General features: G+C 43.1%; 1 protein-coding gene across 1 annotated transcript; it reads right to left on the bottom strand.

The window, feature by feature from the left end:
- Positions 1 to 38: 38 nt before the first annotated feature.
- On the bottom strand, positions 39 to 27,803 carry sema4ab (sema domain, immunoglobulin domain (Ig), transmembrane domain (TM) and short cytoplasmic domain, (semaphorin) 4Ab). Its single transcript, XM_034545456.1, has 14 exons — positions 27,707 to 27,803; positions 26,970 to 27,130; positions 26,061 to 26,120; positions 25,661 to 25,759; positions 25,385 to 25,478; positions 22,360 to 22,482; positions 21,398 to 21,525; positions 20,688 to 20,869; positions 16,985 to 17,129; positions 16,098 to 16,287; positions 10,105 to 10,220; positions 4,931 to 5,094; positions 2,083 to 2,177; positions 39 to 853 (listed from the first exon to the last, which is right to left on the bottom strand). Exons 1-14 carry the CDS (start codon positions 27,801 to 27,803, stop codon positions 39 to 41), a joined length of 2,469 nt encoding a protein of 822 aa, XP_034401347.1.
- Between the last annotated feature and the right edge of the window lie 149 nt (positions 27,804 to 27,952).

The raw sequence follows: 27,952 nt of genomic DNA, 5'->3' as shown, positions 1-27,952 counted from the left end.
TTGGATGGCCTTTCCTTCCCTCTGATCTCAGAGACTGTTCAGATGGGGGTGTTAGACAAATGCCCATTAGAGCCTGTGAGTGCCCCATTACAAACTAGCCCACTGGTCTGTCCGTTGCATTTGTTCAGAAACCTGTTACCCTTGAGAGCCTCCTGCTCCGTAGGGGTCCTTCTCTCAGATTCTCTGGTTGGAGTTACTATCTGCGTTCGGCTACAACAGCGCTGTCTGATGACATACAGAAGCATGGTGATTAGCAGACTGAGGCAGAGCACCAGCAAAACTGACACAACCACCAGCTCCTTAAGGTAGCAGGATCCTCGGGCTGACAGCAGGGGCTCCCCATCCTGGAACTCAGCCTCTTTCTTCCCAGATTCGTTGGTCTGCAGGGCAACGTTTCTGCCCTGCTGTCTGGTGGTGACTTGAGTGTCCCTGCTGGAAAGTGCTGCCTCAGTCTCTCCTTGTCTTGTTTCTGTTATTTGAGGCCAAGTCCCCACAGAGGTATGCAGTCTTGGCCCAGGCCTGGCCACACTCTTTGTGTTGGGTATATGGTGTGGCTCAGGCCAGGTGTAGCTAGTTGGAGTTTGAGTCATGGGGCTGCTCTTCTGTTTGACATGAAAGATGGCCATAGTTTGTTGGTAGCCGTTCTCAGTAGACAGGCAGATGTAGTGACCCACTGTGGCGGGGGATGCCACAAAGCTCAGACTCCCATCCTCCAGGTATAGGTACAAGTCTGAAGACAGCCGGCTGTTTGGACGCTCCCACAGCTGCTGGGAGAGTTGTGACGCTGCGGGACACTGCAGCCGTACCACTTCATTCAGAGACACTGGCACCAGCTTTCCTGCAGGACATGAGGCTGACATACAGATGTTCTTCACCAAAACCCTTCATACCCCTCAACCCAGCATCATCAAATATAAAATAAGCTGTAGACAGCAATCACAAGTAAAGAAATGCCTGAATGTCTAAAGGTAAATATTAGTCAGGAAACGTTCCATACCCAATGCCCAAGTGTGCCTAGTCAGGTATGTGGAATGTGCTAATTTTAACTCTTTAATGTGTCTCATATGTACTGTATGTATAAACAAATGTCAAGTTACACAATGGAAAAATAAATGCAGAGTGATTTGTAATCTGTAACTATCTGTGCCTCAGATTTTAAATGATGAATCTAGACATTTGTTTGTATAAGACTGTTTCAACACCAAAGACAATCCTGATCAAGATAATCAGGGTTGGGTGATATATGTGCAGGCTGGCAGGAACTGGCATAGAAATAGAATAGGAGTAGAATGGACATTGAACTTTTTTTGCCATGGTCATTTCACTATAGGTCATAAGAAAATGTGAATTACTTTTAGTTGTTATCGTATCAACGCACATCAGTGGGGCCAAGTGTGTTGCTCCGTCCAAAACTAGCATGGCCATCTGTTAGGGACGATCATACTTTCTTTGTTACATACTTATAAAAAGGACAACTAGCTCCATGGGACTACACATACAGACAAACTAGAAGCAGACGCTCTCATGTCAGTCCCCAGTTTGCCACAAATTGGTTTCCATGGAAGTTAGCCCGTTGCGACTGTTGCATTAGCGGTACAGAGATTTGCTGCCGCTCTTTCCATTTCTCCATCCTGAGAGAAAGTTGCAGCTGCAGTTGTTTTTTTTTCTGGGATTTTAACAATACAGTAACTGGAGCCCAAGTGATAAATTGGCCAATGTAGGCTTATTGCATACATCGTATAAGTGCACATTTCAGAACAAAAATGTCAATGATCGATTTCAGGTAATTTCCAAACAGCGTCTCTGTGTCAGTTTGTTCATTGACAAGTTTATTTTACACTTTAAAATGTTCCGCACAGTGCTCATCTTCGCCATTTCTTTTGAAAATAAAATAAAAAAATCAAGGGATTCTGAACCAAACTTGATATACACAAAATATGCAGGAAAACTGGTTAATAATAAGCATTAGTGGCATATTGGACAATACATGTTTCTATGAAGAAAAGTCTAGCTTTATTACAGTAATTGTCAATATTTCTTTGAAGAAGTATGTAACCAGTAACTGATATAGTTGAAACTTACCTGCAGGCAGTTTGTTTGGTCCAAATCTGGCTCTGTTTGTGAAGGAAATGGTGTTGCATGCCTCTTCAACATTTCCTCTGTCTATGTCCTGGCCTCTGAGGAGGGAGAACTACAGTCAGCATAGGCTAGGTCAACTGTCATATTGAATGGCAGCCATCATATCTTAAGGAGCTTGTAGTACCATATTGCCCCACTAGAGAGCTGCGCTCACTAAATCCGAGACTACTTGTGGTTCCTAGAGTCCTAAAAAGTAAGATGGGATCCAGAGCCTTCAGTTATCAAGCTCCTCTTTTATGGAACCAGCTTCCACTTTCAGTCCGGGAGGCAGACACAGTCACCTCATTCAAGAATAGACTTAAGACTTTCCTGTTTGATAGTGCTTATTGTTAGGGCTGAATCAGGTTTGTCCTGGTCCAGCCCCTTGATATGCTGCTATAGGCTTATAGGCTGCTGGGGGATGTTTTAGGGTACACTGAGCTCCTTTCTTTACATTACATTTCACTGACGCTTTTATCCAAAGCGACTTACAATCAAGTTATATTCATACACTGTAGAGACAGCTACAGGGAACAAGTCAGGGTTAAGCGTCTTGCTCAAGGACACATCGACTAGGGCGGGGATTGAACCACCAACCCCCTGATTGAAAGACGGACCTGCTAATCACTGACACACAGTCACTCCTCTCTCCTTATGGTGAATGTACGTCTCATCATTGCACATTACTAACTCTACTTCTTTGAAGCCGGTCCTGCCCCCCCTGCATCCTTGCCCCTGCTTCCTGCATCCAGTCCCTGGCCTGGCCTCCTTCTTTGTGTCTCCTGCCTCAAGTGCCTGGCCTCATTGGTCCCACCTCTTTCACGATGCATCCTGCCTGGTGGGCCAAACTCCTGCCTCCTGCCAACGCCCCCCTCCTCTCTTCCTCCTTGTGTTTCATGGATTGTGGAAGTCTGGATTGTGGTCCATGCCTACTACTCATCCTACATCCTGAAGGTTTCTTCCCTTTTTTCCCTGTGAAAGGGTTTTTTCTATTTCTTGGGGAGTTTTTCCTGATCCTATGTGAGGTCCTGGGACAGGGATGTCGTATGTGTACAGATCGTAAAGCCCTCTGAGGATAATTCGTAATTTGTGATATTGGGCTATACATTAGCCCAATAATTATTCATAATTGCTGTCATATTCATGTAATGTGTTAATGTAACTCTGTAACACTGTTCATCCGTACACATGACATCTATTGCATCTGTCCATCCGGGGAGAGGGATCCTCCTCTGTTGCTCTCCTGAAGGTTTCTTCCCTTTTTTCCCAGTGAAAGGGTTTTTTCTGTTTTTGAGTTTTTCCTGATTCGATGTGAGGTCCTGGCACAGGGATGTCGTATGTGTACAGATTGTAAAGCCCTCTGGGTAAAATTTGTAATTTTCTGATTTTGGGCTATCCAAAATAAACTGTATTGAATTAAATATATCTCAATGGCAGTTTTTTCCCAATATCATCACAATAATCACATTATCGAGAGTATATGCCTAATGGCCCACATTAATGTGGTGTCATGACAAAGTCCCGTTGACACAGACTAAATATACAGGGAAACGAGACACAGGTGGAAACAATGAGGGCGGGGTCTGCAATCACACATGAGGACGACACACGAGGAGGGAGGATTCTGAAACGAGAGACAAGGTAAGTGACAGACAACACAACAGAAAACAGTGAAGTACACAGAAGGTCTGGGTGTAACACAAAGTGGTAAAGCACACACATACCCTTAAATCACATTATCCTAATTGGGTATGGTGAACAGGAGAATGAACATTTTTTTCTATTGCTCGGCACTATGTCATATGTTTTGTTACTCTAATGCAATGGTTCTCAAACTTTTTCTGTCACGCCCAACTTCATAGGAAACAATTGCAATCACTTTTAAGTAAACGAGATTGCTCCAGCCAAAAAATAAATAAAAATGCAATCACTTTGTAATGACAATGAAAACAAAGTTATATCTGTGCAAAAAATAACTAATATTTGGTAAGAAATTGTTTATTGTGGCTGCAATTAACCAGTTTTGCACTGAATATATTTTTAAGATTATACATCTTAAAGGGGCGACTGTGGGTCTTTCAATCAGAGGATTGGCGGTTCAATCCCATCACTGCCCTAGTCGATGGTTCCTCGAACAAGGAATTGCTCCCGTAGCTGTGTCTACGGTGTATGATTGTTAGTTGCTTTGGATAAAAGCGTCAGCTAAATGATATGTAATAACAATAAATTGCAACCATTGAAAAATTAAAGAAAAAAGTTATGCAGTAATGCATCATCACAACAGCATTCCACAAAAACCCAAGAGCTTGGGTTTTCGGCATTGTGAAGGTCTTACTATTTTAATGACCTAAATTGAGGGTGATCTGAGAAGTACGCCCAAGAATAGAGATGTCAGGGGTAGTGGAGGGATGCCGGTTGACATGACCAGGCATGTCCGCGACCACCCGTCACTGTGCACGCAAGTTAGAAGTTATTTCTTGCATGGAGTGCAAGGCTCCGCTAGTCGGTGCTCGGGTCATAATAATAATAATCCTTAGAAAAACCAATCGGTCCTACTGCTCGAGTTCTAATCAATAGTATGCACAAGCTGCAAAGTGTGGCCAATAGAAAGGGAATCAATGGTTGGTTTGAACATAAGGGCTCTGTGGTGTGGTGTTGTTTCAGTAGTCTGTACATTGACCTTTATTGTGTTTTATTTTGTAGCCTAATGATGCTTTTTTGTTTTAACTAGTATTATATCATCATAACACCCTAACTGCAAACAGAATGAGTAATTGTGTATATGATAATGGTAACATTTTGTGGTACTCACAGATTGGCATGGTTGTTGGAGGCCTCCACACAGGCCCTGCTGGCAGGGTCCCAACCACAGAAAGGGTCTCGGGCCAGAACACACTGGGGACAGGTCCAGTAGAAAGAGCAGTTGGCTGTTGGAATACTGACCACACCCTCGGATGTGCCAAGATATATCATACCCTGCATTGGGATAGAATGGGATCAAAACAGTTAGAACAGTATCCTAAGATGATTTTACATGATCCTCCTCAGCAAAAACCACTGCAAATTCTTTGCAGTTTAACATATTTTTTTGCAATAAATGTGAACAAATATAGATTTTACAGCAAAGGTATTAGAGAGGGAATGATATTTTAAATTCAGACGACAAATTAGTAAATAAATCACTTCTACGTAGAAAAGATAATCCAATTGAGCTGGATTTAGCAATTTTGACTGATTTATTTATTGCATTTTAGTTAGTTTTATTTGGATAAAATAAGATGTGAATCACTAAGTAGAATTTAGTTGTATTTTATCATAAAAGAGGTTGATAATTGATTCATTTTACTCATTGTGAGGTCTTTGGTTTTAATCACCTTTACGTCCGCCCATGATATTTTGGACCACCTGGACATCAATCTTATTATCTGCCACACATATCAAGGACTGTAGTTTTTGCTATTATTTATTATTAGTTAACAACCTATTTATAACAAGTTGCTCCTGCAGTTGATCATTTAGCTTTCTGCAAGTTACCAAACATGCCAACTCGACTGTGCTTGTCACAAGGCGATAACCAGGGATCCCAAGCACGACTCACGAGACAGAGGTAATAAATAATAGTCCTTTACTGGAGTACCGGCAGGAACAGAACAGGCAGAAATAGGGAAACACACTACAGAACGCTGGAGAGCTTGGTCGGAAAAACACAAGACAATCTGGCAGAGGACAAGTGCAAGTGAGGGGACCTAAGTAGTGAGGGACTGCAGGATTGATGACCCTCAGGACCTCGAATGGTCTGATGAACCTGGGTGCCAACTTCTTCGCCTCTACTCGTAAGGGGAGGTCCCTGGTCGATAGCCACACCTTCTGGCCAACATGGTAGATGGGGGCTTTGGAGCGGCGCTGGTTGGCTGCTGCGCAGTAACGGTTGGCCGAGCTGAGGAGTGCAACTCTAGCCTTGGCCCAGGTACGGTGGCAGCGGCGGACGAAAGCCTGGACGGAGGGGCAGGAAACCTCCTTCTCCAGGGCCGAAAACAATGGAGGTTGAACCCCGTAGGCACACTGGAACGGGGACATTCCAGTGGCAGAGCTGGTCAGGGTGTTGTGGGCATACTCCACCAGGATGCTGGAGTCTCGGAGACCAAACACCGTAGAGCCGTCTCCATCTCCTGGTTCTTGCGCTCAGTCTGGCCATTAGATGACAGGCTCGCTGTGGCCCCGATGAGTGTGCAGAACTCCATCCAGAATACTGACGTAAACTGAGGACCCCGGTCAGAGACTACGTCCGTGGGGAGACAGTGAAACCAGAAGACGTGCAGCAGAACCAGCTCAGCAGTATCCTTGGACGAGGGGAGCTTGGGCAAGGGCACGAAGTGGGCCATCTTGCTAAACCGATCTACCACAGTTAGGATGGTGGCGTGTTTGTTGGACAGTGGGAGACCGGTAACAAAGTCCAGGGAGATGTGAGACCAGGGCCGATTGGGCACAGACAGCGGTTGCACATATAACAGTGGTTCTCAAACTTTTTCTGTCACGCCCCACTTCGGAGGAAGAAAAATGTTAATGTCCCACCGCCCCAACAAAAATAATTTTATTGAAATCTTTTGCTTTTTCAAATAATAGAATAAATAAAATTGCAAAAAATAGCTTATTGTGGCTGCAATTAACCTGTTTCGCACTGAATATCTTTTCAAGATATAACAATAAAGTGCAACCTGTGAAAAACTAAACTAAACAAGTTCAAATATTTGGCAATAAAGAGTTTTACTGAGTTTTACATTTAATCTAAAAACAACAATATCCTGCAACCTGTGCAAAACAAAATTAGTACAGATATATGTGAGCCATCATGTTTCATCAGCATTAGTGGCTGCAATGAACTGCTTTCCACTACAACTCTTTTTTAAACGGGGTTCGAGGCTTGATACGCCCATTCTCAATTCATGCTCAATGTTGAACTTTTGTTTTGAAGGGCAACAGCAGAAAAGCCGATCTCAATTCATGCTCAATGTTGAGCTTTTGTTTTGAAGGGCAACAGCAGAAAAGCCAATCTCAATTCATGCTCAATGTTGAGCTTTTGTTTTGAAGGGCAACAGCATAAAAGCCAATCTCACGGAGGTAGGACCTGGCGAGTCGCCAAGAATCTTGGCCTGTTAACCTGTTAACGCCGTAACGTAAACATGTACACAAAGGTACAGGCATTTCAACATGTATTTATTAATGACTTGGTTTTATGTCCGTGTGCTTTGTAATTTTTTTAATATGTGAAGTTCTCAATAAAGGAATTTCTCATGTCCCCCTGCGCCCCACATGTAGCACCACTACTACTGCAGCTGAGAACACTTCCGCTGTGGAAGAACACATTTTCAGGCGTTCGTGAATCAGGCGATCAGAGATCTTTTCTGACGTTGATCTTCTGAAGTCCGTAAGAAAATATTTCAGAAGACACTTCAGAAAATGTTCGAGAATGAGGAACAATTTATTTTTATTTTATTTTGGAGAGCGACAGGGAACGTCTCCGAGAACGGTTGGCGACCACTGGTGTAGTTACTCCTGACAGGTCCAACGCAGAGCTGGGGTAAGCTGACTGCTGAGGTGCAGCAGCCTGTTTCAGGCAGATCAGGTGACAGGATGCAATCCTGTTGGAGAAGCTCGACACCGGGTGAAAACGCGGTGATCTGTCTCCCCCCTGCGTTGCTCCCGTCACCTTGCCTGGATGCGTCTGTCCACTCAGGAAGTCAGTTCTACTAAGCCATCCAAGTTGGCAGACAAATCAAAAGAGATCAGTTCATCTTTAACGAGAGAGAGAGAGTCAGTTGAAGGGAGGGCTGATAGCACAGAAGAGGCGAGAGAGGAGGGAGAGAAGGAGCGAATGTTACAGGTACAGTCTGTTGATGTGAGAGGGTTGTCAGCTCCAGAGAGTGAGAGAGAGAGGGAGGGAGGGAGGGAGAGAGAGAGAGGGAATGCTACAGGTACAGTGTCAGGATCCCTGTCGGTGGTCTGCTATTAGGTCCTAACCTTGTGCTCCCGTAACAGAACAGACTGACCATATATTTGATGCTTAAACTACTAACTTCTCACCTGAAAACATCCTACAATTACATTCTGTCCTCCAGGTTCCACCCCCAGTCTAACGGGAGAGACTAAATCAGGAGCTCAAGGCCTCCCTCCATGGCATGGCAGCGTCCAACCCTTCCAGCCGGAGTACTTACCTGCCCTGGGTGGAGTACGCCCACAACTCCCGGAAGTTGTCATCCCGGTTCATCGGCCCATTTGAGATCCAGGCCATTATCAACCTGTCCGCGGTACGTCTGAAACTCATCCTTAAAGGTCCACCCAACGTTCCATGTGTCGCTAATCAACCCTGGTCCTGCAGGCCTGGGTTGTCAGTCTGTTACATCTTCTGCCCCGGTAATCTCCACTGCCGCTCTGTGAGATTCTCCGCTGTTCGTATGCATTCGCTAACTCTCTCTCCTCATCTGTTTTGTTCTGCCTGTCTCCGGTGTCAAGCCATGGGATTCACGTCGTGATCTGCTTGACTCTGTGTCGGACCTCGGGTTCCACAATTCCTTGCCATTCCAAAATAAATTCCATTATCTGATTCTGTCTCCTGTGGTCTGCTTTTGGGTCCTAACCTTGTGCTCCTGTGACATACAGAGTCTTTTGATTTGGGAGGGTTGTTAGTTCCAGAGAACGAGAGAGTATTAGATAAAGAAGTGGTCAGAGACGTGAAGTGGAGTTATAGTGAGGTTAGATGTAGACCAGTTTCTAGTGAAAATATAGTCGAGGTGGTTGCTGACTTTGTGAGTAGGAGGGGAAGGACTGAGCGAGAGAGCAAAGGAAGACCGTAAGAGTAGCAGGTCAGATGACTTCTCTGCCTGGATGTTCAGAAGGTGACTTGAAGGGGGCCGTTTTATGAGAAGTTTGATAGGAGGACGTCTAGTTCTTCCAAGAAATCTCCCAAAGAACCAGGTGGACGGTAGAGAACAACAATGGTTAGTTGAACCGGATGAGTAACCGTCACTGCATGAAACTCAAAAGACAGTGGGGTAAATAATGGAAGCAACTCGTCAGTGGAATGCCCACCAATAGAAACTATCTGTCTCAGGACAATAGCAGGTCTTCCCTTTAATCAGTGAAGTTGAAGTTTAACAAGAGTCTCCTGTTCTTGCCAAAACTGATTAGGGACAAAGGTCTATTTACCTCAAAGGTAGAAATTAAAGTTGAGCTCAGTCCTCAGTAAAATTGGAATACAGAACAGACACTTTAATACCTAGCAAGTTTAATGTGCATTCAGTCACTGTGAAGCAAGGTCCCGGCTTAAACAATTCAGATAAGGAAAAGACAGACTAACAATATAGTAGACCTAATACAGCAGTTATAGTAATCTTGCAGAGAAACCTCTTTAAAGAAGGTACTCAGGCAGGATCCAAGTGGTCCAGAAGTCTGAAGTCTCACAGGTAGAGATGATGTTCAGCATTGTCCTCCTGTTCAATCTTTTCCACAACATAGTTCAAAATGAGCTCACAAGCCTCTAAAATGTGAAATGCCCCAACACCTGTGGTAAAAGACGTGTTTTTGCTGTTGGTGTTACAACCATTTATTGACCTCACACATCAAACATCCAAGATCAAAGATGTTTTGGACATCAGTTTGGTGTGACAAGTTGCCCCATTGCACCACTTAGTGCTTTGGGGTCTTTTTGACCCCAGAGGACAACCGACATCATTCAATTAAATAAATCACCCATAATTAAATCAATTTACTTCAAATGTATTATAATCATGAAGAGCATAGTATCGAACAACCCCCTGTTATTTTCAGACCATTTGAATAATAAAAAAACATATTTTGATGGCAAAAGATTTAATTTGGGCTCACACTGACAACACAAGGGTTAACAACATCATGCTTTTGATTGGTATCTTGAAGGTAGATACCTTCAAGATACCAATCCAGTCCAAAATGTCATTATGAAATGTGTACCTTGGGTATGGAGAGCTTCAGGCTCTTGACACGTTGAGGTTGCTCAAAAACCTGAACCTCCTCTATGATATGGGCGCCACTCTGCAGAAGGACAGATTTGTGTAGGTAACCAGACTCTGAAACAAACAAAATTAGTGACAACACAGGTCACATTTTTACAACAGACAAACTTTCTCGATGAACAGCATACATGGAATTGACAGTTGTTGCATTTGATGTTAACGTGTTGAGTTCCAAGATAAAACATCAAGATTACATTTCATTGACGCTTTTATCCAAAGCGACTTACAATCATACAATGTAGAACAGCTACAGGGAATAATTAAGGGTTAAGTGTCTTGCTCAAGGACACATGGACTAGGGCGGGGATTGAACCACCAACCCCCTGATTGAAAGACGGACCAACTAACCACTGACCCACAGTTGATTATATCACATACACTACTGTTGAAAAGTTAAGAATCTCCTGGCACAACAGCTTGATTAGGTCAGGTCCCAGTCGCTATAAACATTCATGTCAAACATCTATGTTACCATATGTTTGAATGGTCTTTCATACTTTTAGGTTGTAATAAATTCCTCTTTACATATAACTTTGTATGAAGACTTTGTTTTGTACATGGATAACCAAATGCTGTATAATGGTTCAACCAGAATGGCAAATGAAAGGGCAGAAAGAGGCAAAACAGCTGTAATAACGAAACAAAATGTTTGATTAAAAAAAAAATTATATATATATATATATATATATATATATATATATATATATATATATATATGCTTGCATTCCTCTGTATATTCCATCTTTAATCCTTAATGTTGTTGTGTAAATGTAATTTATCGGGCTGAACACCCATGTGCTGTCGTCTTTGTTTACATTTTTTTTTTTACGTCTTCATATACACCAAGAAAAATTGATTAATTAACTTGTGATCTAATAAAGATCGAGGGTCAAAGATGCTTTACTGGACAGGAAAACATCCAAGTTCAACAGTATTCTCCCCTGCCATGCTGTAGAAACATCGACCAAATGGAAATGTGATCATTTCATTCTTCTTTTAGGGCCAATGTGTTTTGGTGACTAGCATTTGTAATGTAACCATAACATTCAGAATCAGAATCAGCTTTATTGGCCATGTTTGTGTGCACGTACATGGAATATGACTTCAGTTACACATACGCCCTCATCGTACAACATATTTAAATTACAATTACAAGTGACAGGATAAATATAAAAAATACATTAAAGACAACAATATCAACAGTGAAATGGAGATGTAGTGCAGAAAGGTGGCGATAGTGCAATTAATTGTTCAGAGTGACGGCCAGAGGGAAGAAGCTGTTCCTGTGTCTGGTGGTTTGGGCGTATGCTGCTCTGTAGCGCCTACCAGAGGGGAGGAGATGGAACAGCTTGTGTCCAGGGTGTGAAGGGTCTGTAGTGATCTTTCCAGCCCGCTTCCTGACTCTGGTGGTGTACAAGTTGTTGAGTTGTAGTGGATTTTATATACACTTGCACATGTAGATAAGAGAGGTTATGTTTTAAATTAATACATAAAGAAAGATATGATAATTAATTTGAGGAATATTCTGAGGAATGTATTATGAAGCATAAGAGAGGATCACTGTTTGTTAATGACAAATGTAATGATTCATTGTATGATGCATGAGAATGAATGGATGTTTTATTGTTTAGACAATAGTTAAAGGGATGCCGATTGAAACCTGAGATGTTGCTTTTATTCTGAAGGCAGGATAATAGGGTTTTATTCTGAAGAGGAACTTCCTGTCCTTGACCGGAAGTGTGAGCTTTGACCCCGCTAGTTTATCGATTGGAGGCATTCTTTGAAGTGGCCAATGGAACTAACCCTCAGGTGTGAACCTCATGTCTTATTCTCTGGTCAGCGTAGCATGCTGTGTCTCTGAAAGGTATTTACATGAATACCTCCACTAACCAATGGAACTAACCTTCAGGTGTGAACCTCATGTCTTATTCTCTGGTCAGCGTAGCATGCTGTGTCTCTGAAAGGTATTTACATGAATACCTCCACTAACCAATGGGACTAACCTTCAGGTGTGAACCTCATGTCTTATTCTCTGGTCAGCGTAGCATGCTGTGTCTCTGAAAGGTATTTACATGAATACCTCCACTAACCAATGGAACTAACCTTCAGGTGTGAACCTCATGTCTTATTCTCTGGTCAGCAGCATGCTGTGTCTCTGAAAGGTATTTACATGAATACCTCCACTAACCAATGGGAGCTTAGCTCAGCGAATGGACTGCGAATAAAACTAATTGTAAGACGTGAATTTGGTCTCTTACGTGGTGACGCCAGACAACCTGCTGCCTACGTCGGTAGACTGTGGAAGCGAAATCACGTGAGCGCGTTTGGGCCGGGACTGTATGTATACAGATGACTCTTGTTTGTTATGATTAAATAATGATTATATATCTCTGGCTTCGGAGCTTCTTCTTCCAAGCACCAGGCAGCTCGAGATTCTCTGAACTCTTACAAAGTCCAGGATGGAGGGCAGGCTGGAACCAATAGTTCTCTCAGCAGACCTGACTATCCGTTGTAGTCTGTCTCTGTCCTGTCTGTTGGCCGATCCAAACCACACAGTGATGGAAGAACAGAGAACAGACTGGATGATGGCGGAGTAGAACAGGATCAGCAGCTCCTGAGGCAGGTTGTACTTCCGGAGCTGGCGCAGGAAGTGTTGGGGGGCTCCTCCTAAAGTCCACTGTCATCTCCACAGTGTTGGGCTTGTTCAGCTCCAGGTTGTTCTGACCACACCAGAGGACCAGCTGTTCAACCTCCTGTCTGTTGGTGAACCGGCCTCCCGCGTTGGCCCTGCTGATGCGCCCCGCCCCCCCCTCCTCTCTACCTCCTTCTGTTTCATGGATTGGAGTTCCATTCATACATTGTCATATTAACTGTCATAGTAACTTTGCAAATGCTGTTCATTCTGTACACATGACATCTATTCATCTGTCCATCCGGGGAGAGGGATCCTCCTCTGTTGCTCTCCTGAAGGTTTCTTCCCTTTTTTCCCTGTGAAAGGTTATTTTTGGGGAGTTGTTCCTGATCCGATGTGAGGTCAAAGGTCAGGGATGTCGTATGTGTACAGATTGTAAAGCCCTCTGAGGCAAATGTGTAATTTGAGATATTGGGCTATACAAAATAAACTGAATAAAATTTAATAATACGCATTCATCACCGGTCCTGATGAGGCCGATGACTGTTGTGTCGTCTGCAAACTTAAGGAGTTTAACAGACGGGTCCCCTGAGGTGCAGTCGTTGTTGTAGAGGGAGAAGAGCAGTTGGGAGAGCACACATCCCTGGGGGGCGCCAGTGCTGATAGACCGGGTGCTGGATGTGATTTTTCCCAGTCTCACCTGCTGCGTCCTGTCTGTCAGGAAGTTGGTGATCCACTGACAGGTGGAGGCGGGTACACTGAGCTGGGAGAGTTTATGGTGAAGTACCTCTGGGATGATGGTGTTGAACGCTGAACTGAAGTCCACAAACAGGACCTGTGTGTATGTCCCTGGGGAGTGGAGGTGACTGCATCATCCACCGACCTGTTTTCCCGGTAGGCAAACTGCAGGGGGTCCAGCGGGAGCCCTGTGATGTCCTTCAGGTGGGTCAACACCAGTCTCTCAAAGGATTTCGTGGCCACAGACGTCAGGGCGACGGGCTTGTAGTCATTCAATCCTGTGATGGAGGATTTCTTGGGGACCGGGATGATCATGGAGCGCCTGAAGCATGATGGGACTTCACACAGCTCCAGTGATCGGTTGAAGATCTGCGTGAAGATGGGGGCCAGCTGGTTGGCACAAACTTTCAGGCAGGAGGGGGACACACCGTCTGGGCATGGAGCCTTCCTGATCTTCTGTCTGAAACAACCGACTCCATCCTCTTCGCAGATCCTCAGTGCCGGAGGGGGGTTGTTTGGGAGAGGTGAGAAGGAGGCAGAGAGTGTAGGTTGTTGTTTGATGACGGGGGAGTTGGGTGGTGCGGGGGTGGAAGTGGGCTTATCAAACCTGCAGTAGAAGACGTTCGGGTCGTTAGCCAGTCGGTGATTGTCCTCAGAGCGGGGGTATGGTCTCCTGTAGTTTGTGAGTACTTCCAGGCCTGACTAGGGTTCGTTGGCTGAAAAACCTTTTTCCAATTTTCCAGTGTAGCTCTTTTTAGCTACCTTGATCTCCCTCGTCAGGGTGTTTCTGGCCTGGTTGTACAGAGTCCTGTCCCCACCTCTGTAGGCCTACTCTTTAGACCGACGAAGCTACCTGAGTCTTTCAGTAAACCAGGGTTTATTGTTATTGTATGTGCAGAAGTTTTTAGTCGGCACACACATGTCCTGACAAAAACTAATGTATGATGTCACAGTGTCAGTTAGCTCATCCAGGTCTATAGCAGCAGCCTCAAAAACACTCCAATCAGTGGAGGCCAAGCAGGACTGTAGCTCCAGCTTGGCCTCATTGGTCCATCTCCTCACCGTCTTCACCACAGGCTTTGCAGATTTTAGTTTCTGCCTGTAGGACGGGAGAAGATAAACCAGACAATGATCAGAGAGTCCCAAAGCTGCACGAGGGACTGAGCGGTATGCGTCCTTTAGCAGAGCGTAGCAGTGTGATTTTGACCATGGTGTTTTTGTTCCTGGTGCATTGAGTTGTAAACAAGTAAATGCCATAGAGATCCTATAAAAATTAAACATCAAACATTAGCTTTGATTAGGTGTGTAAACCCGTTGAAAAAAACCCCACCATTATTCCAGTTCCCCAAAAAAGGTAAAAGGTAAAGCGGAGTATAGATGACGCCTTTAAGTAAGTATAACTTCATATAATATATAACAAAAGGGACCTGGGTTCAATCCCGGGCTTCACAGCCCTACTTTTGCATGTTCTTCCTGCGTCAGCGTCGGTTCCCTCTGTGTTCTCTGGAGTCCAAAGACATGCAACTTAGGTTAAATTGCCTGTAGGTGTGAATGTGAGCGTTGTGTGTCTATGTGTCAGCCCGGCTAACACAGTTAGCTTGTAGGCCCGCGTTGAAAGCGTGTGTTCTCCTTTACAGCAAAAACTATACTTTGTACGCAGACTCTGAGTGTAAGGGATGTATCAGAGGATTTAGTTCTTATTCTACCAGGCGGTATTGAAGAGCATCTCGATATGGCATGTCAGCATGGTATGGCAATCTCTGTGCAGTTCAAATCAAAGTTTGTTCGTCTGGACTGCCATTAATGTTCTGGTGAAGAATGAACAGTCTCTCAATGTATGAGCAGTCAGTTCTCAGGCAAGCACAGAGAGTATTGACTGATCCAACCTATATTCTCCACATCGAGTATAAGCTCTTGCCCTCTGATAGTAGGGATGGAGTATCCCAATGTAAACTAATTTATTCCTACCTCAATAAGAATTTAAAATAATGTTGCTTGAGGCCGCAAGGGTTGTGCAATAGCTTTGTGGTATGACGAGAGGGGTTTTGCAATGTTTTGCTTCTTATGACTGGTTGTTTAATATATGCAATATGTGTAATAAATCATAATGTACTTTTCTGTTTCTTTATTTACGACCCGGCAGCTTTAATAATAAGACGATATACTATGTGTCAAAACATGTGTGCAGCATTTGAGTCCAAGAAAAATGTCCCTACAGAGACAAATAAGTATATCATATCGTACTGAGGAACAGCTTTTCCACAGGCCAGAAGACAACTAAATAAATAGCACACACTTGCATACCACACATAAACTTATATATACACAACGTGCAATTGAAACACTGTTCAACATGCAGCCTTTTCATACTGTCGTGGTTTTCTTAGCTGGATATTTGTATTTCTTCTATATTGTTATTATATTTATTGTATATATTCTATATCTTTATATATTTACCATTTCTTTTCCACATTTTATGGAGCTTTACAGCAAAGCATTCTACAAGTTATACTTGTGTAACCGGAGTGACAATAACCATTTAGAAATGCTTCCTGGCCTACCTGTAAGCAGAAACAGGACCGTGTAGTCTCTGTTGTTGGCAGCCTGGACTCTCTGGACGGCCACATGGCTGTACTTGTGCTCAGCAGACACCATGAGCAGACTTCTTCCAACTGGTCGCACACTATCGTCGGCAAGGAAGTTTTCTTTGACAAAGCGCAGGGCGTTGTCAGACGCGTTGTGCAGTCCACACTACCACACAAAAAGGCAGTTTGACAGTAACACAGCCATTTAAACACAATTGTATTGGATCAAAATGATACCTTAAGGTGAATTGGGACAATTTGAGTACACACAACTTGGATCAGACTAATATTAAGCCTACAATAGATTCACAAACATTGAGCAAACAGAGCTAAGTGACAGCTTGTTCTAAATATTTACAGAGTTGTATTACTGTTGTAATTAACTCAGGTCTTTGGCTAATATTAAATCGAAATTTCCTCAAATACATTGGAATGTAAACTCAAATTGTTAGAGATGAAGCCAGTAAATTCTGCCTGGGTGTCTCATTGATTTACGGTGTGTAAACAATTAGGGGAATAATTGGCAGCAAAGGAATACAATATTAACAACTCTGTTTTATGATTGATTGTTATATATTAACGTTAGACTGTAGGCTATTATCAGCTTTGATCAGGCGACAGCCAGGCATTTCCTATCATGCCTTGGTCTTGAAGTTGGTGGAGAGCAGCTGAAGTGCCTGGGGCTAAACACTGCAGCGACCTTGATCTCATGAGGTTACCATTGCCCACATTCATTGTTGCTTTTGTTCAACACTTTTAAACTTTATATTGCTATAACTGCTGCACAACAATTTTCTCAGGATAAATAAGTCCCAGCTCATGTTAAAGTTCCATTCCCATATCAAGAAGAGGTGACTATTTACCTCTCCTGGATTTGCAACCTTGTCTTGAACCCGTGTGCTCCACTGTAATGTGTCCCGGTTCAGGACTTTGTAGTTACCAGAGAAAACTGATTTGATGTCATTCAGGCGAAATGAACATACTGCTGAGCGTCCAGAATTGACAGACCTAGTTAATGGAGAAGAAAAGACAATATGATTAAGAGCTAATGATGCAAACAATAGAGTAATACATGTGTAGATAACTAAGAATGACAGCTCTGTCAGAAGATACAGGATTCACCTGTGGATTCACTACCTGCTCCATCTTGACGTACAGTATATAGTAGCCTCATTGCTTCTGTCGTCTCTATCCAAAATGTGCACGTCGTCCTCAATATAATGTTGTCTGTTATATGTTGTATGTATGAGGGCCTCTGTATCTTCCTGTAGTGTGTTCTCCCAGAGTGTATACAACACACAAGATGATGGATATCATGGCATAATTCCCATGTTGAACTATTCTTTCAGTGTTTTTTTCAGACGTCATCATTTTGGGTTTCCTTTTTGCTCCATGCACACCATCATCCCTTCACTATCCAAGATGTCTCCTACTCGTATTTGGCACCATTGTTTTTCCTTCCTTGTTTCACCATCTCTATATACAATGAACAATATTTCTTACTGCTGTGGTCATAGAAAACTTGTGTGCCATGTTGTTTTACTATGAAAAGTCTTCACCATAACATGCCATAACATCATATTTAAAACCTCTTAGCGTTCCTGTAAAATTCACAAAAAACGCCTATCCAGATGTACCCAAAGTAAATTGAAAGCTGTAGGAGAACCATTTGGAGTAAATGCAGGTTCTGGTCTCTTTTGAAATGTCACACTGAAGTTTTTCCCCCCAACAGTCAGAATCACTTTGAGTGCTGCTGACATCGAGTAATATAAGTTGGCAATAACACATAAGTAGAAGATTTTCTATTTCCGCCTGAATATTTTTGTGAAATAGATGCCTGCAGATGATTATAGCTGGGACTTATGGTCTGGAAAACACAATGGGAGCATAGCATAAAGCCTTACCTAGTCCAAGTAAAAAGTAGATTATAATTTTACAGAAAATGAAGATTTTACACATGTTTTAATAAGGGTATGTTTAGGCGTTTTCCAATAAAGGCCATTTGGAGACTCCGTTTTAGGCCCTAATGAAAGGTGAAACAGAGGTATCATATACATATTCACTATTGCTGACACAAAGGAACTGAAGCATAAACATTTTATAGTGTTTTTTCCCCGAATTGAAACCAAATTGTGTGCACAATGAACCAAAATCCATAGGTTATCATTACGCAGTGACATTACGGGTTTTATCCCAGAACTGGCAACCTAAACGAAACATCGTTGTTTTCGTCTTTTCATTGGCTGTTGTGCACGCACAGTAGACGAAGAGGGTCGGCCCTCTCTTTCTACGCTGACTCTGGTTGGCTAATGTGGGCTGTGAAGACAAGTTCAGTGTCATTCGAAAGGTTAAAGTTCAACGGACAGTCTGATATCCGTTTTTATCAGTGCGAGCATGAGAACGTTTTTTATAGGAAATCTTCTGAAATATGTTGTCATATTTGCCGGCTTGAAATGATGCAACACCAGTTTGTGGATATTTATGGATGTAATCATGTGTTTTGAACAACATCTTTTACTGAATTGGATCGTCTGGACCTTGGTACGACGTAACAAGACTGTTTTTATTGGATTGTTATGATGTGTGGCTCAAAACGAAGCTTCATCGGTGAGTTGGCTTCCAGAACCATATGGCACTACTACCTAACTATAAATAGATGGACAGTGAACGGTATGATCTGCAGTGTAAAGCCCGCCCGCGAGCCAGCGAACGGCAAGAGGTTCGTCAAAATTATTAATCAAAAGTTTACTCTTCATTTTTCATATGAATAATGTTTTTGATGTAAAAAAAATGTAGTTGATGTAAAAGTGGCCATGTATTTTTTATGTGATGACAAATGATTAAAATTGGGAATCATTGCTTTAAGCAGCACAGTTTATTAGTCTTGGAGACTCGGGTGAAGAGAGGAGTCAGCACCTCCAAATCTGAGGCCACAGTGCTCTGCTGGAAACCGGTGGATTGCTCCCTCCAGGATTTACTAAAAATTAAATTGCTTGTGGATGAAGGGATCCATGGACACTTGTTTCCTCCTAATTATTGTATTAATGCGGTCCTAACTGTGCCAGAGTATTCATCATGCAGCATAACGCATCACAAGTGTCACCGCAGTATTTTTTGATTAACAGGATTCAGAGAGATTGCTTCCAAAATTATCGTGACAATTAGTGGTATCCACCACCCTATGAGAGGTGAACACAATTTATGTATTTATTTACTAATGTTCTCTAATTTACACAATCAATAAGTGCAGGCGGTGATGATTTCCAAGGTGAGATGAATGAAGAATGCAGAGAGTGGTCACCATGGTGACTCCAGTGAGCCTGATCTGACCCCATATGATACCCCATCAGAAACCTGTTTCAGTCGGGATACAGTCTGCTCTATCTGTCCCTTGTGAATGAACAATCAATTCATTCATGAAGTTGGTGTGCACTGCAGTGATTTCATCACAGACACTTATTAAACTAAAGTCATACATGGTGGTATATGCACAGTTAGGAGACTATTGAAAACTATTATTGCTCTGTTCTACAGATGATGATCATTTCATCAGCTGCTCCACAGATGCAGTCCAGCCCTCTCCTCTGGGCTCTGGGGTGCAGACAGCTTATGAAATATTAAGCGAAATTTGATTTGAGGTTTGAGTTGTTTTTTATCTTTAAGAATTTAAATGTGCTTATAGTTATCTACACTATTACAAACTTACATAGCACTGCTAGTTTGACTGTTAATGCTAAAGAGGATCCATAAATGCAAATTAACTGCCTCTTACAGTTCTGGCATTAATTCACTACGTCACCATCTGCATTAATTCACTACCTCACCATCTGCATTAATTCACTACGTCACCATCTGCATTAATTCACTACCTCACCATCTGCATTAATTCACTACCTCACCATCTGCATTAATTCACTACGTCACCATCTGCATTAATTCACTACGTCACCATCTGCATTAATTCACTACGTCACCATCTTGATTAATTCACTACCTCACCATCTGGATTAATTCACTACCTCACCATCTGGATTAATTCACTACGTCACCATCTGCATTAATTCACTACGTCACCATCTGGATTAATTGACTACCACACCATCTGCATTAATTCACTATCTCACCATCTGCATTAATTCACTATCTCACCATCTGCATTAATTCACTATCTCACCATCTGCATTAATTCACTATCTCACCATCTGCATTAATTCACTATCTCACCATCTGCATTAATTCACTACCTCGCCATTTCATTTGTCTCGTATGGATCAGAGATTCCATACAGGTGTGCACGTTCTCCCGTCAAGTTTCTTTTTGTAGATCACAACCTTTGCGTGGGAAGTGGCGTAGTCCTCTTTCAGACATAGTTTATAGGTTATAAGGGTATAAGGACCCCAGGACTTCACAAGTCACAGCTGATATGAGACACAGCCAAGTAAAGTGCTGGTAAAGAAAAACATTACCAGAGGCACACCAAGTACCACCTATACAATGATGCTGAGTGGAGCTGCACAGGTAATGTACATTAGCTGCTGTATGGATCATGCCCCTTTAGTAACTGACCACTGGGAGGTGAAGATGCCATAAAAGAGTGTGTCATCTGCAGGGGCTCCCTCTGCTGGTGGGAGGGTGTCTATGTCCTGGATCACATTGTAGGGCAGCTCATTGTCAGCCTGGCACAACAGCTGAGCTTTGGCAAACGTGGTCCAGCGTCGCTGAAGAGTCCGCTGACCTCCAACATCACTCTGACCCACAAGAACGGGAAAAGGCATCAAGTACAACACAGCACTGCAACCTGCTGTTGTTTTAACCAACAGCGTATTTCAGACACAGCAGTGTGTAGGACCCCGACCCCCTGACCTCCCCCCACCGGATCAAAGCTTCACGATACCTCTGACAGACTTTTTTCAACTTTTGTTTTGCCTGATTGGGCAAGTGGAAAAAACCATTAGTGTTGAACCCTGACAGAGTCTTTATAATAGTAAATGTGTGCATTGAATGTATGATTGTGTGAGTTAAGGGTTAGGGTTAGAGCATAACAATGTGTGCATGAGTGAAAATGCATATGAGAATGAAAATATAAGTACATGAGAAAAGAATGTATTCACGTATTTTGGCTAACAGGCTACCTGTGAGTCATATAACACTCCTGAATTGAGTTAGTACCCAAAAGAACATTTTAATTACCAGATAATTGTAACTCATCTGTGCCACCAAAGAACCAATGTGTGTGTGCAAGTGGTTCTTGCTGAGGCCCATTGTTTTACCCTTACCATGCAGATCTGAGAGACACGAGAAACAATACATTTGTCGATGAAGTCATATTCCCTGCCCACTTCACTGAAGAAGAAGTAGATTTTCTCCTCCTCAGGAATGAAACTGGAGCTGATGAAGGTTGGATCTATAGCAAACAGATGGCAAAGTATTCCCAAGATTTTGAGTTTGTGGAAATATGTAAAATCATTCAAGTAAAACAATATGTTGCCACTTATCCCCACGTTTGTGCCAGTGACACGTTGAGTCCATGCATAGGAGAATGTCAAGGGCATTTGAAAGTTGCCATAACACCTACAGTAAATAGGGAATGTACTTGAGGCATTTTTAACTGATCAGTATCAAGTCGTCTCCAAATCATCAACTCTCCTCCACTTCACTGCACAGCGAAGGCTGAGCCCCGAGTCTCGACAAAACACCACACACCATAAACCATTTCTTGATGTTACTTACATAATTGATGTGCACTCGCGTGTAGAGGTACTGTATCTATGGTACATGGTGTTTCAGCACAGACACAGAACGTTGGAGAGCCGATGACCACCACACTCAACATGCCACTAGAGGTTCAACAAAAGCACTGCCAGCCAGCAAAAAGCCAATAAGAGTCATTTATTAATGTAATCTGGGCAAAAGATCGGCAGACAATGAAAATAAACATTTAAGAGAATACAATTCATTTAAGTAACTCTGAGAAACACTGAAGGACACTTTTAAAGGGAACGAGAATTCCCTCGGCTGTGCAACAACTTGGCCAACTGGGTTTATTCAGGTCTCTCACCAGTTGTGTTTTTGTTGTCTCTTTTTATTCTCAGTTTTGGAAGTTTATATAACTCAGATGCTCTTTAAAACAATCATCAAGTGCTCAGTAACTGTAAACCACTTTAGTCCAAATCTGTTTAATCGTTAATACAATTATCTTCCCAACTGCGATGACTATCATAGGTTTAAACACACTCACCCTCCAGCCATCCTAATGTATCATCCAGCTTCAGGTCCACACGCCGGCCCTCACCGAGGTGGCGGGAGATGACTGGCCGGTTCCCCCTGTAGTCTGCCACCGTCCCCGTATAAAGCTCTCCATCTGAGAAACAGAAGACCACTTAGCACACTACTAAAGAGAAACACTGAATATGACCACAACAATGATAAGCCATGCCCCTTTAATATTACAGGTGGTCTCTGATGTCATGCTGTCAGTGGCCCAACTGGGAACATCTGTACGACATCATTCTCCAAATGGCAAACTAAAATAAGTTAGTTTTGATTAGTGACGTTTCATTTTCCCTCGATAACATGAGGAATCCGTCATTGCTCATATTATTATGTCGTCCATCATTTTTAAATGTAATGACTCGCATTGCATTAATAATCGTGCATATCGGGCAATCCTCAATTCCTTCCCTCGCCTCGCATCTTAGTCCCTCCCACCCACAGGAAATTCAAGCGAAAGAGGCAAGGAAGGGAGAATAGGAGAGAGGAGACGAAGCAACAGGCAGTTAAACAACATCCCTCAGAAACCCTCAGAGACCTTCAGAGACCCTCAGAGACCTTCAGAGACCTTCAGAGACCCTCAGAAACCCTCAGAGACCCTCAGAAACCCTCAGAAACCCTCAGAAACTCTCAGAGACCCTCAGAGACCTTCAGAGACCTTCAGAGACCCTCAGAAACCCTCAGAAACCCTCAGAAACTCTCAGAGACCCTCAGAGACCTTCAGAGACCTTCAGAGACCCTCAGAAACCCTCAGAAACCCTCAGAGACCCTCAGAGACCTTCAGAGACCTTCAGAGACCCTCAGAAACCCTCAGAAACCCTCAGAAACCCTCAGAGACCCTCAGAAACCCTCAGAAACCCTCAGAGACCCTCAGCTCCTTTAAATCCAGATTGAAGACTTTTCTGTTTGCTGTTGCCGTTAATTGAACAAGATTCAAGGATATTAATTCATTTCTGCATCTCACTACTGCATTTTATTTATTCAACAGCACTGCAACTTTTATTCTATTTTGTTAAGCTTTTTATGTTTTAATGAATGTTCTTAATTGTTTTTAAATCTAGTTTTCTTTTGCATTATGTGTTGATGCTTTTAATGTTTTTATGTGAAGCACTTTGAATCCTTATTGTTGAAGTGTGCTGTACAAATAAACTTGCCTTGCCTTGAGTAGCAGTAGTAGCACTAATAATGGTAGAATATTAGAAAAATTATATATAATAATAATAACAGCAGCAGTGAATATAACAATAATAACGTGTGCTGTGGCGTGCGTGCGTGCAAGCGTGCGTGCGTGCGTGCGCTGTGGCGTGCACTGAGGCGAGCTGCGCTGTGGCGTGCGTGCGTGCGTGCGTGCGTGCGTGCGTGCGCTGTGGCGTGCGTGCGTGCGTGCACTGTGGCGTGCGTGCGTGCACTGTGGCGTGCGTGCGTGCGCTGTGGCGTGCGTGGGTGCGCTGTGGCGTGCACTGAGGCGAGCTGCGCTGTGGCGTGCGTGCGTGCGCTGTGGCGTGCGTGCGTGTGCTGTGGCGTGCACTGAGGCGAGCTGCGCTGTGCCTCCTGCACGTTGGCCTGCGGTCGGATTCAATAAACACTGTCCAGTATGAATGAAGTGGACTCACTTGTGGAGTTATGGATTTGCAGTTTATGATGAAGGATTTCAGATCAGGAGAACAGTGCGGCAGAATCACTGTCATGTCGTTACACCAGACACTGGTGGAGTAAAAGCAGATTTCTCCATCCACAATCCGCTCTGAACAGCTGGAGGTCTGCCAGCTGGAGGAGCCAATGATGAAGTCTCTCCAGTAGCTGAAGTGTGTCCAGTTTGTTGCACAGTGACCGAACGTTGGAAAGAAATATGCCCGGCAGCGGTGTGAGGGGCGTTTCACTGCATGAGTAAAGGTGAGCGCACCTTTGACTACAATGTCCAGTCATTCTACAGATGTTAAGATACAGATGGAAGTTAGTCCGCTGGACTTTTTCCCTGTTTAACGTAAGAGCTCATCTCTGGTGAAAAAGCTCTGCTGCTCTGTTTCTCGTCTGAGAATACAAATGTTTGTCCAGGATATTAAATGGAGCTAACATTCGGCATAAGAAACATCACTCATTCAGAGGTTACAAGAATAAAAAGATCTCTTAAAAGATCCAAAACAATGGCTATATTTGTTACGGATGTCGTCATGCTAAATAAATTAACACAACACTAACAGATCCCATCACCAAATTTATGAACCTGCTTTTATCAAACAGCATGATATCTCATTTCATTGCCACACTGATGATACATCAGAATTAGCCAAATTATCTTCTCTGCATAATTACCTAGCTGCAGTTAAGGATCTGATGTCTCATAAATGTATTCTCAGCTCAACTCCAAAACATTTATCTCAATCTCAATCTTGAGTCCAATGTTAAAAAACTAGCTCAGTCTTGTTTTTCCACTTGATAAATATTGCTAGCATTACATTGTTATACAGATCCATGAGTTTTTGTAGCTCATGCTGCAACCCACCTCATTTCTTTTGCATTTCTTACATTTAATGAACTTCAAATTCATTTAAAATATAATTGGTTCATGCTTTTATCACATCTTGTCCGTATTATTGTAATGCTGTGTTTACATGCCTTGGCTTAAACGCTGCTGCCACACTCGCATGATCATTTCTCCCCCATTTTAGCTTCACTTACTTCTTGTCCATTTTAGAGTTGATTTTAAAATATTAATCTAGACTTTTAAGGCCCTGCACAGTATGTCATTAAGCTACCTGGCTGACCTTTTGAATTATTACTCAGCAGATTATTGCCTGAGGTCCTTTGAACAGGCACTGTTACCTATTCCCTGGTCAAGGCTGAAAACCAAGGGGGAAGTGGCATTTGAAGTGCCACGACCCTTTGGAATAGCCTACTTGAGGAACTAAGTCTAGAATGCCGTCTTTTAAATCATCCTTTCAACTCTAAAAGTTAACATTTTATTCTCGCAGATGTACCACTGCATCACCTACCTACGATGATAGCAGTGTTGCGTTGGAAGGGGTCATAGGGGCAGCGACCTCTTCCTTCATCAGCCTTGAGACTCATTGTTAACGTCTCTGAATTCTGGACAGAAAAGAGGAAGAAGTCCAGCTGACATCTTACTTAATAAAGATGTACTGAAAAATCAAATCACATCACGTTAAATGCAACTCACTGCTTTTACAGAGAATAGGATTTTGCACTCCTTAAACAGAGAGCATTATCACAATGTTAAACACATCAAATGTCTGCGTGAACAAACTTACAATGTATGTGCAGCGTGGACTGAAGGCAAATGTTCCACAGGCATAGATGTGGGTGGTGTTTAAGAACTGCAGTACACGAATGAAATTGGGGCAGTCAGTCTAGAAAAAAGAGACAAAGGACATCAATTCAGATGTTTCAGTAAAACCAAAAGTAGAGCAATGATTGGATTGAGTAAATCTCTTGTCAAAGTATGCTTCATACAAAGTAAACAGTTATCATACATGTCAAACATAAACACCAACTTCCTTGTGTTTATTCTGCTGATTAAAGGAAATGTAAATGGTTGCTGTATGTTACCGACAGCTTTGACTTGTTTGGTTGGTACCCGAACTTAACAAGATATATGTTGATCCTTGGAGGGTAATTAGTTCCCAGTATCATTACAAATCCACTACTTGCCATGTTCTTGCCTTTCATGGAACATTGCTCAATGTCTTTCTCTGAAGGGCTCCAGTCCAGCTGAAAGAAGAGCAGCTGAGATTTACATCTTTACCACGATAAAAACGTCACATCACATTACATGTTCCATTACAAAGCTATAGTTATTGCTCAGGGTGGTGGTGTGGTGGTGGTGGGGGGGGGGGGGGGGGGGGGCTCAGCCTTAGAGATAGGGTAAGGAGATGAGTTTCCTCCGTGGGGGGCCGGGCTCAGCCTTAGAGATAGGGTAAGGAGATGAGTTTCCTCCGTGGGGGGGCGGGCTCAGCCTTAGAGATAGGGTAAGGAGATGAGTTTCCTCCGTGGGGGGCCGGGCTCAGCCTTAGAGATAGGGTAAGGAGATGAGTTTTCTCCGTGGGGGGGCGGGCTCAGCCTTAGAGATAGGGTAAGGAGATGAGTTTTCTCCGTGGGGGGGCCGGGCTCAGCCTTAGAGATAGGGTAAGGAGATGAGTTTCCTCCGTGGGGGGCCGGGCTCAGCCTTAGAGATAGGGTAAGGAGATGAGTTTTCTCCGTGGGGGGGCGGGCTCAGCCTTAGAGATAGGGTAAGGAGATGAGTTTTCTCCGTGGGGGGGCGGGCTCAGCCTTAGAGGTTTTCAGAGCATGTCCAACTGGGAGGAGACCCCGGGGAAGAACACGCTGGAAGGATTATATCTCACAGCTGGCCTGGGAACGCCTCGTTACCCCCCCGAATGAGCTGGCGAATGTTGCGGGTGAGAGGGAAGCCTGGGTCCGGGGTCGGGTCTGCTGCCACCGTGACCCGACCCCGGATAAGCAACTGATAATGGGTGGATGGATGGAAAATCAAAATCTAAGAAAAGTGATTAGTAACGTAATAATTGTATAACTTTACGTTATCAATGGTTGCTCCCCCACCTTACTCCTCAGTATGATGGAATCCTTGTAGCTAACATCCAGTGCTAATACAGTATCCCGGGCTCCTACATAAAGCATGTCTCCATCCTCACTGAGCAGCAGTGTGGTGGTGTTGCTGACATCATGGCTACTGAAGCGGGTGAGATGTCTTCCAGGTATACCTGTTGTTTCACAGCAGTGAATACTGAGATTAGGTTATTTCATTCAATTCAAAACCACAGACAATTAAAATAGTCTACAATCTGCTCATTTGCATCAGAATTAATTGTCCACATGTCAAACAACCCTGCATATGTCACAGAAGTAGGATGTGTTCATATTCGCTGGAAAATCATTATCAGTCAATGATGAATAACACAGACAAACAATATTACCATTATAAATAAAATATATACATTTACCAGGTGCAATACCTTGTTTGCACAATATTACATCCTACTGATTCTGCTCTTTAAATCTGTTATGATGTAGATTATTCCTGATAATCAATTCCAAAGTTGAGAAACCTCGCTTTATAAGTGTAAAAACTGCTCTGCAGTATATCTGTGTCTCATAAGGCTTATAACTGAACTTGTTGATTTGTTTTTCCTCTTCTAACCTGTACCTTAATCACCAACACGGTGCTATCATCAGTCTAAAAATGACAAAACAAAATGTGATGTCTACTTAATTGACTAAACCTGCACTGTTAACAATACTACTTTTAAGTGTGTGCCAACAGGATACATTTTACTCACCCATAGGAAAAGAGACTCTGGGGGTCAGTTTGGTCAGACATGGGCTCAGAAAACCTAGAAAGGCCACAGTGAGGGACAGCAGGCTGGGAGTATCCATTACAGTAGGAATGAGGAGTCTGATCTTAATTACATCCAAGGTCAGAGGTTAAATGACCATCCAGACTGTCAAATACTTGTTAGGAGCCACAAACGTTGCTTTCTAGAGCAGATCATCACTGGATCTAAGATAGGCACACAGACAGAGAA

This window comes from Cyclopterus lumpus, chromosome 11 (assembly GCF_009769545.1).
Source record: "Cyclopterus lumpus isolate fCycLum1 chromosome 11, fCycLum1.pri, whole genome shotgun sequence".
NCBI classification, from domain to species: domain Eukaryota; kingdom Metazoa; phylum Chordata; class Actinopteri; order Perciformes; family Cyclopteridae; genus Cyclopterus; species Cyclopterus lumpus.
Note: the sequence above shows the minus strand (reverse complement) of the source record. Positions and strands in the feature narration are given on the sequence as shown.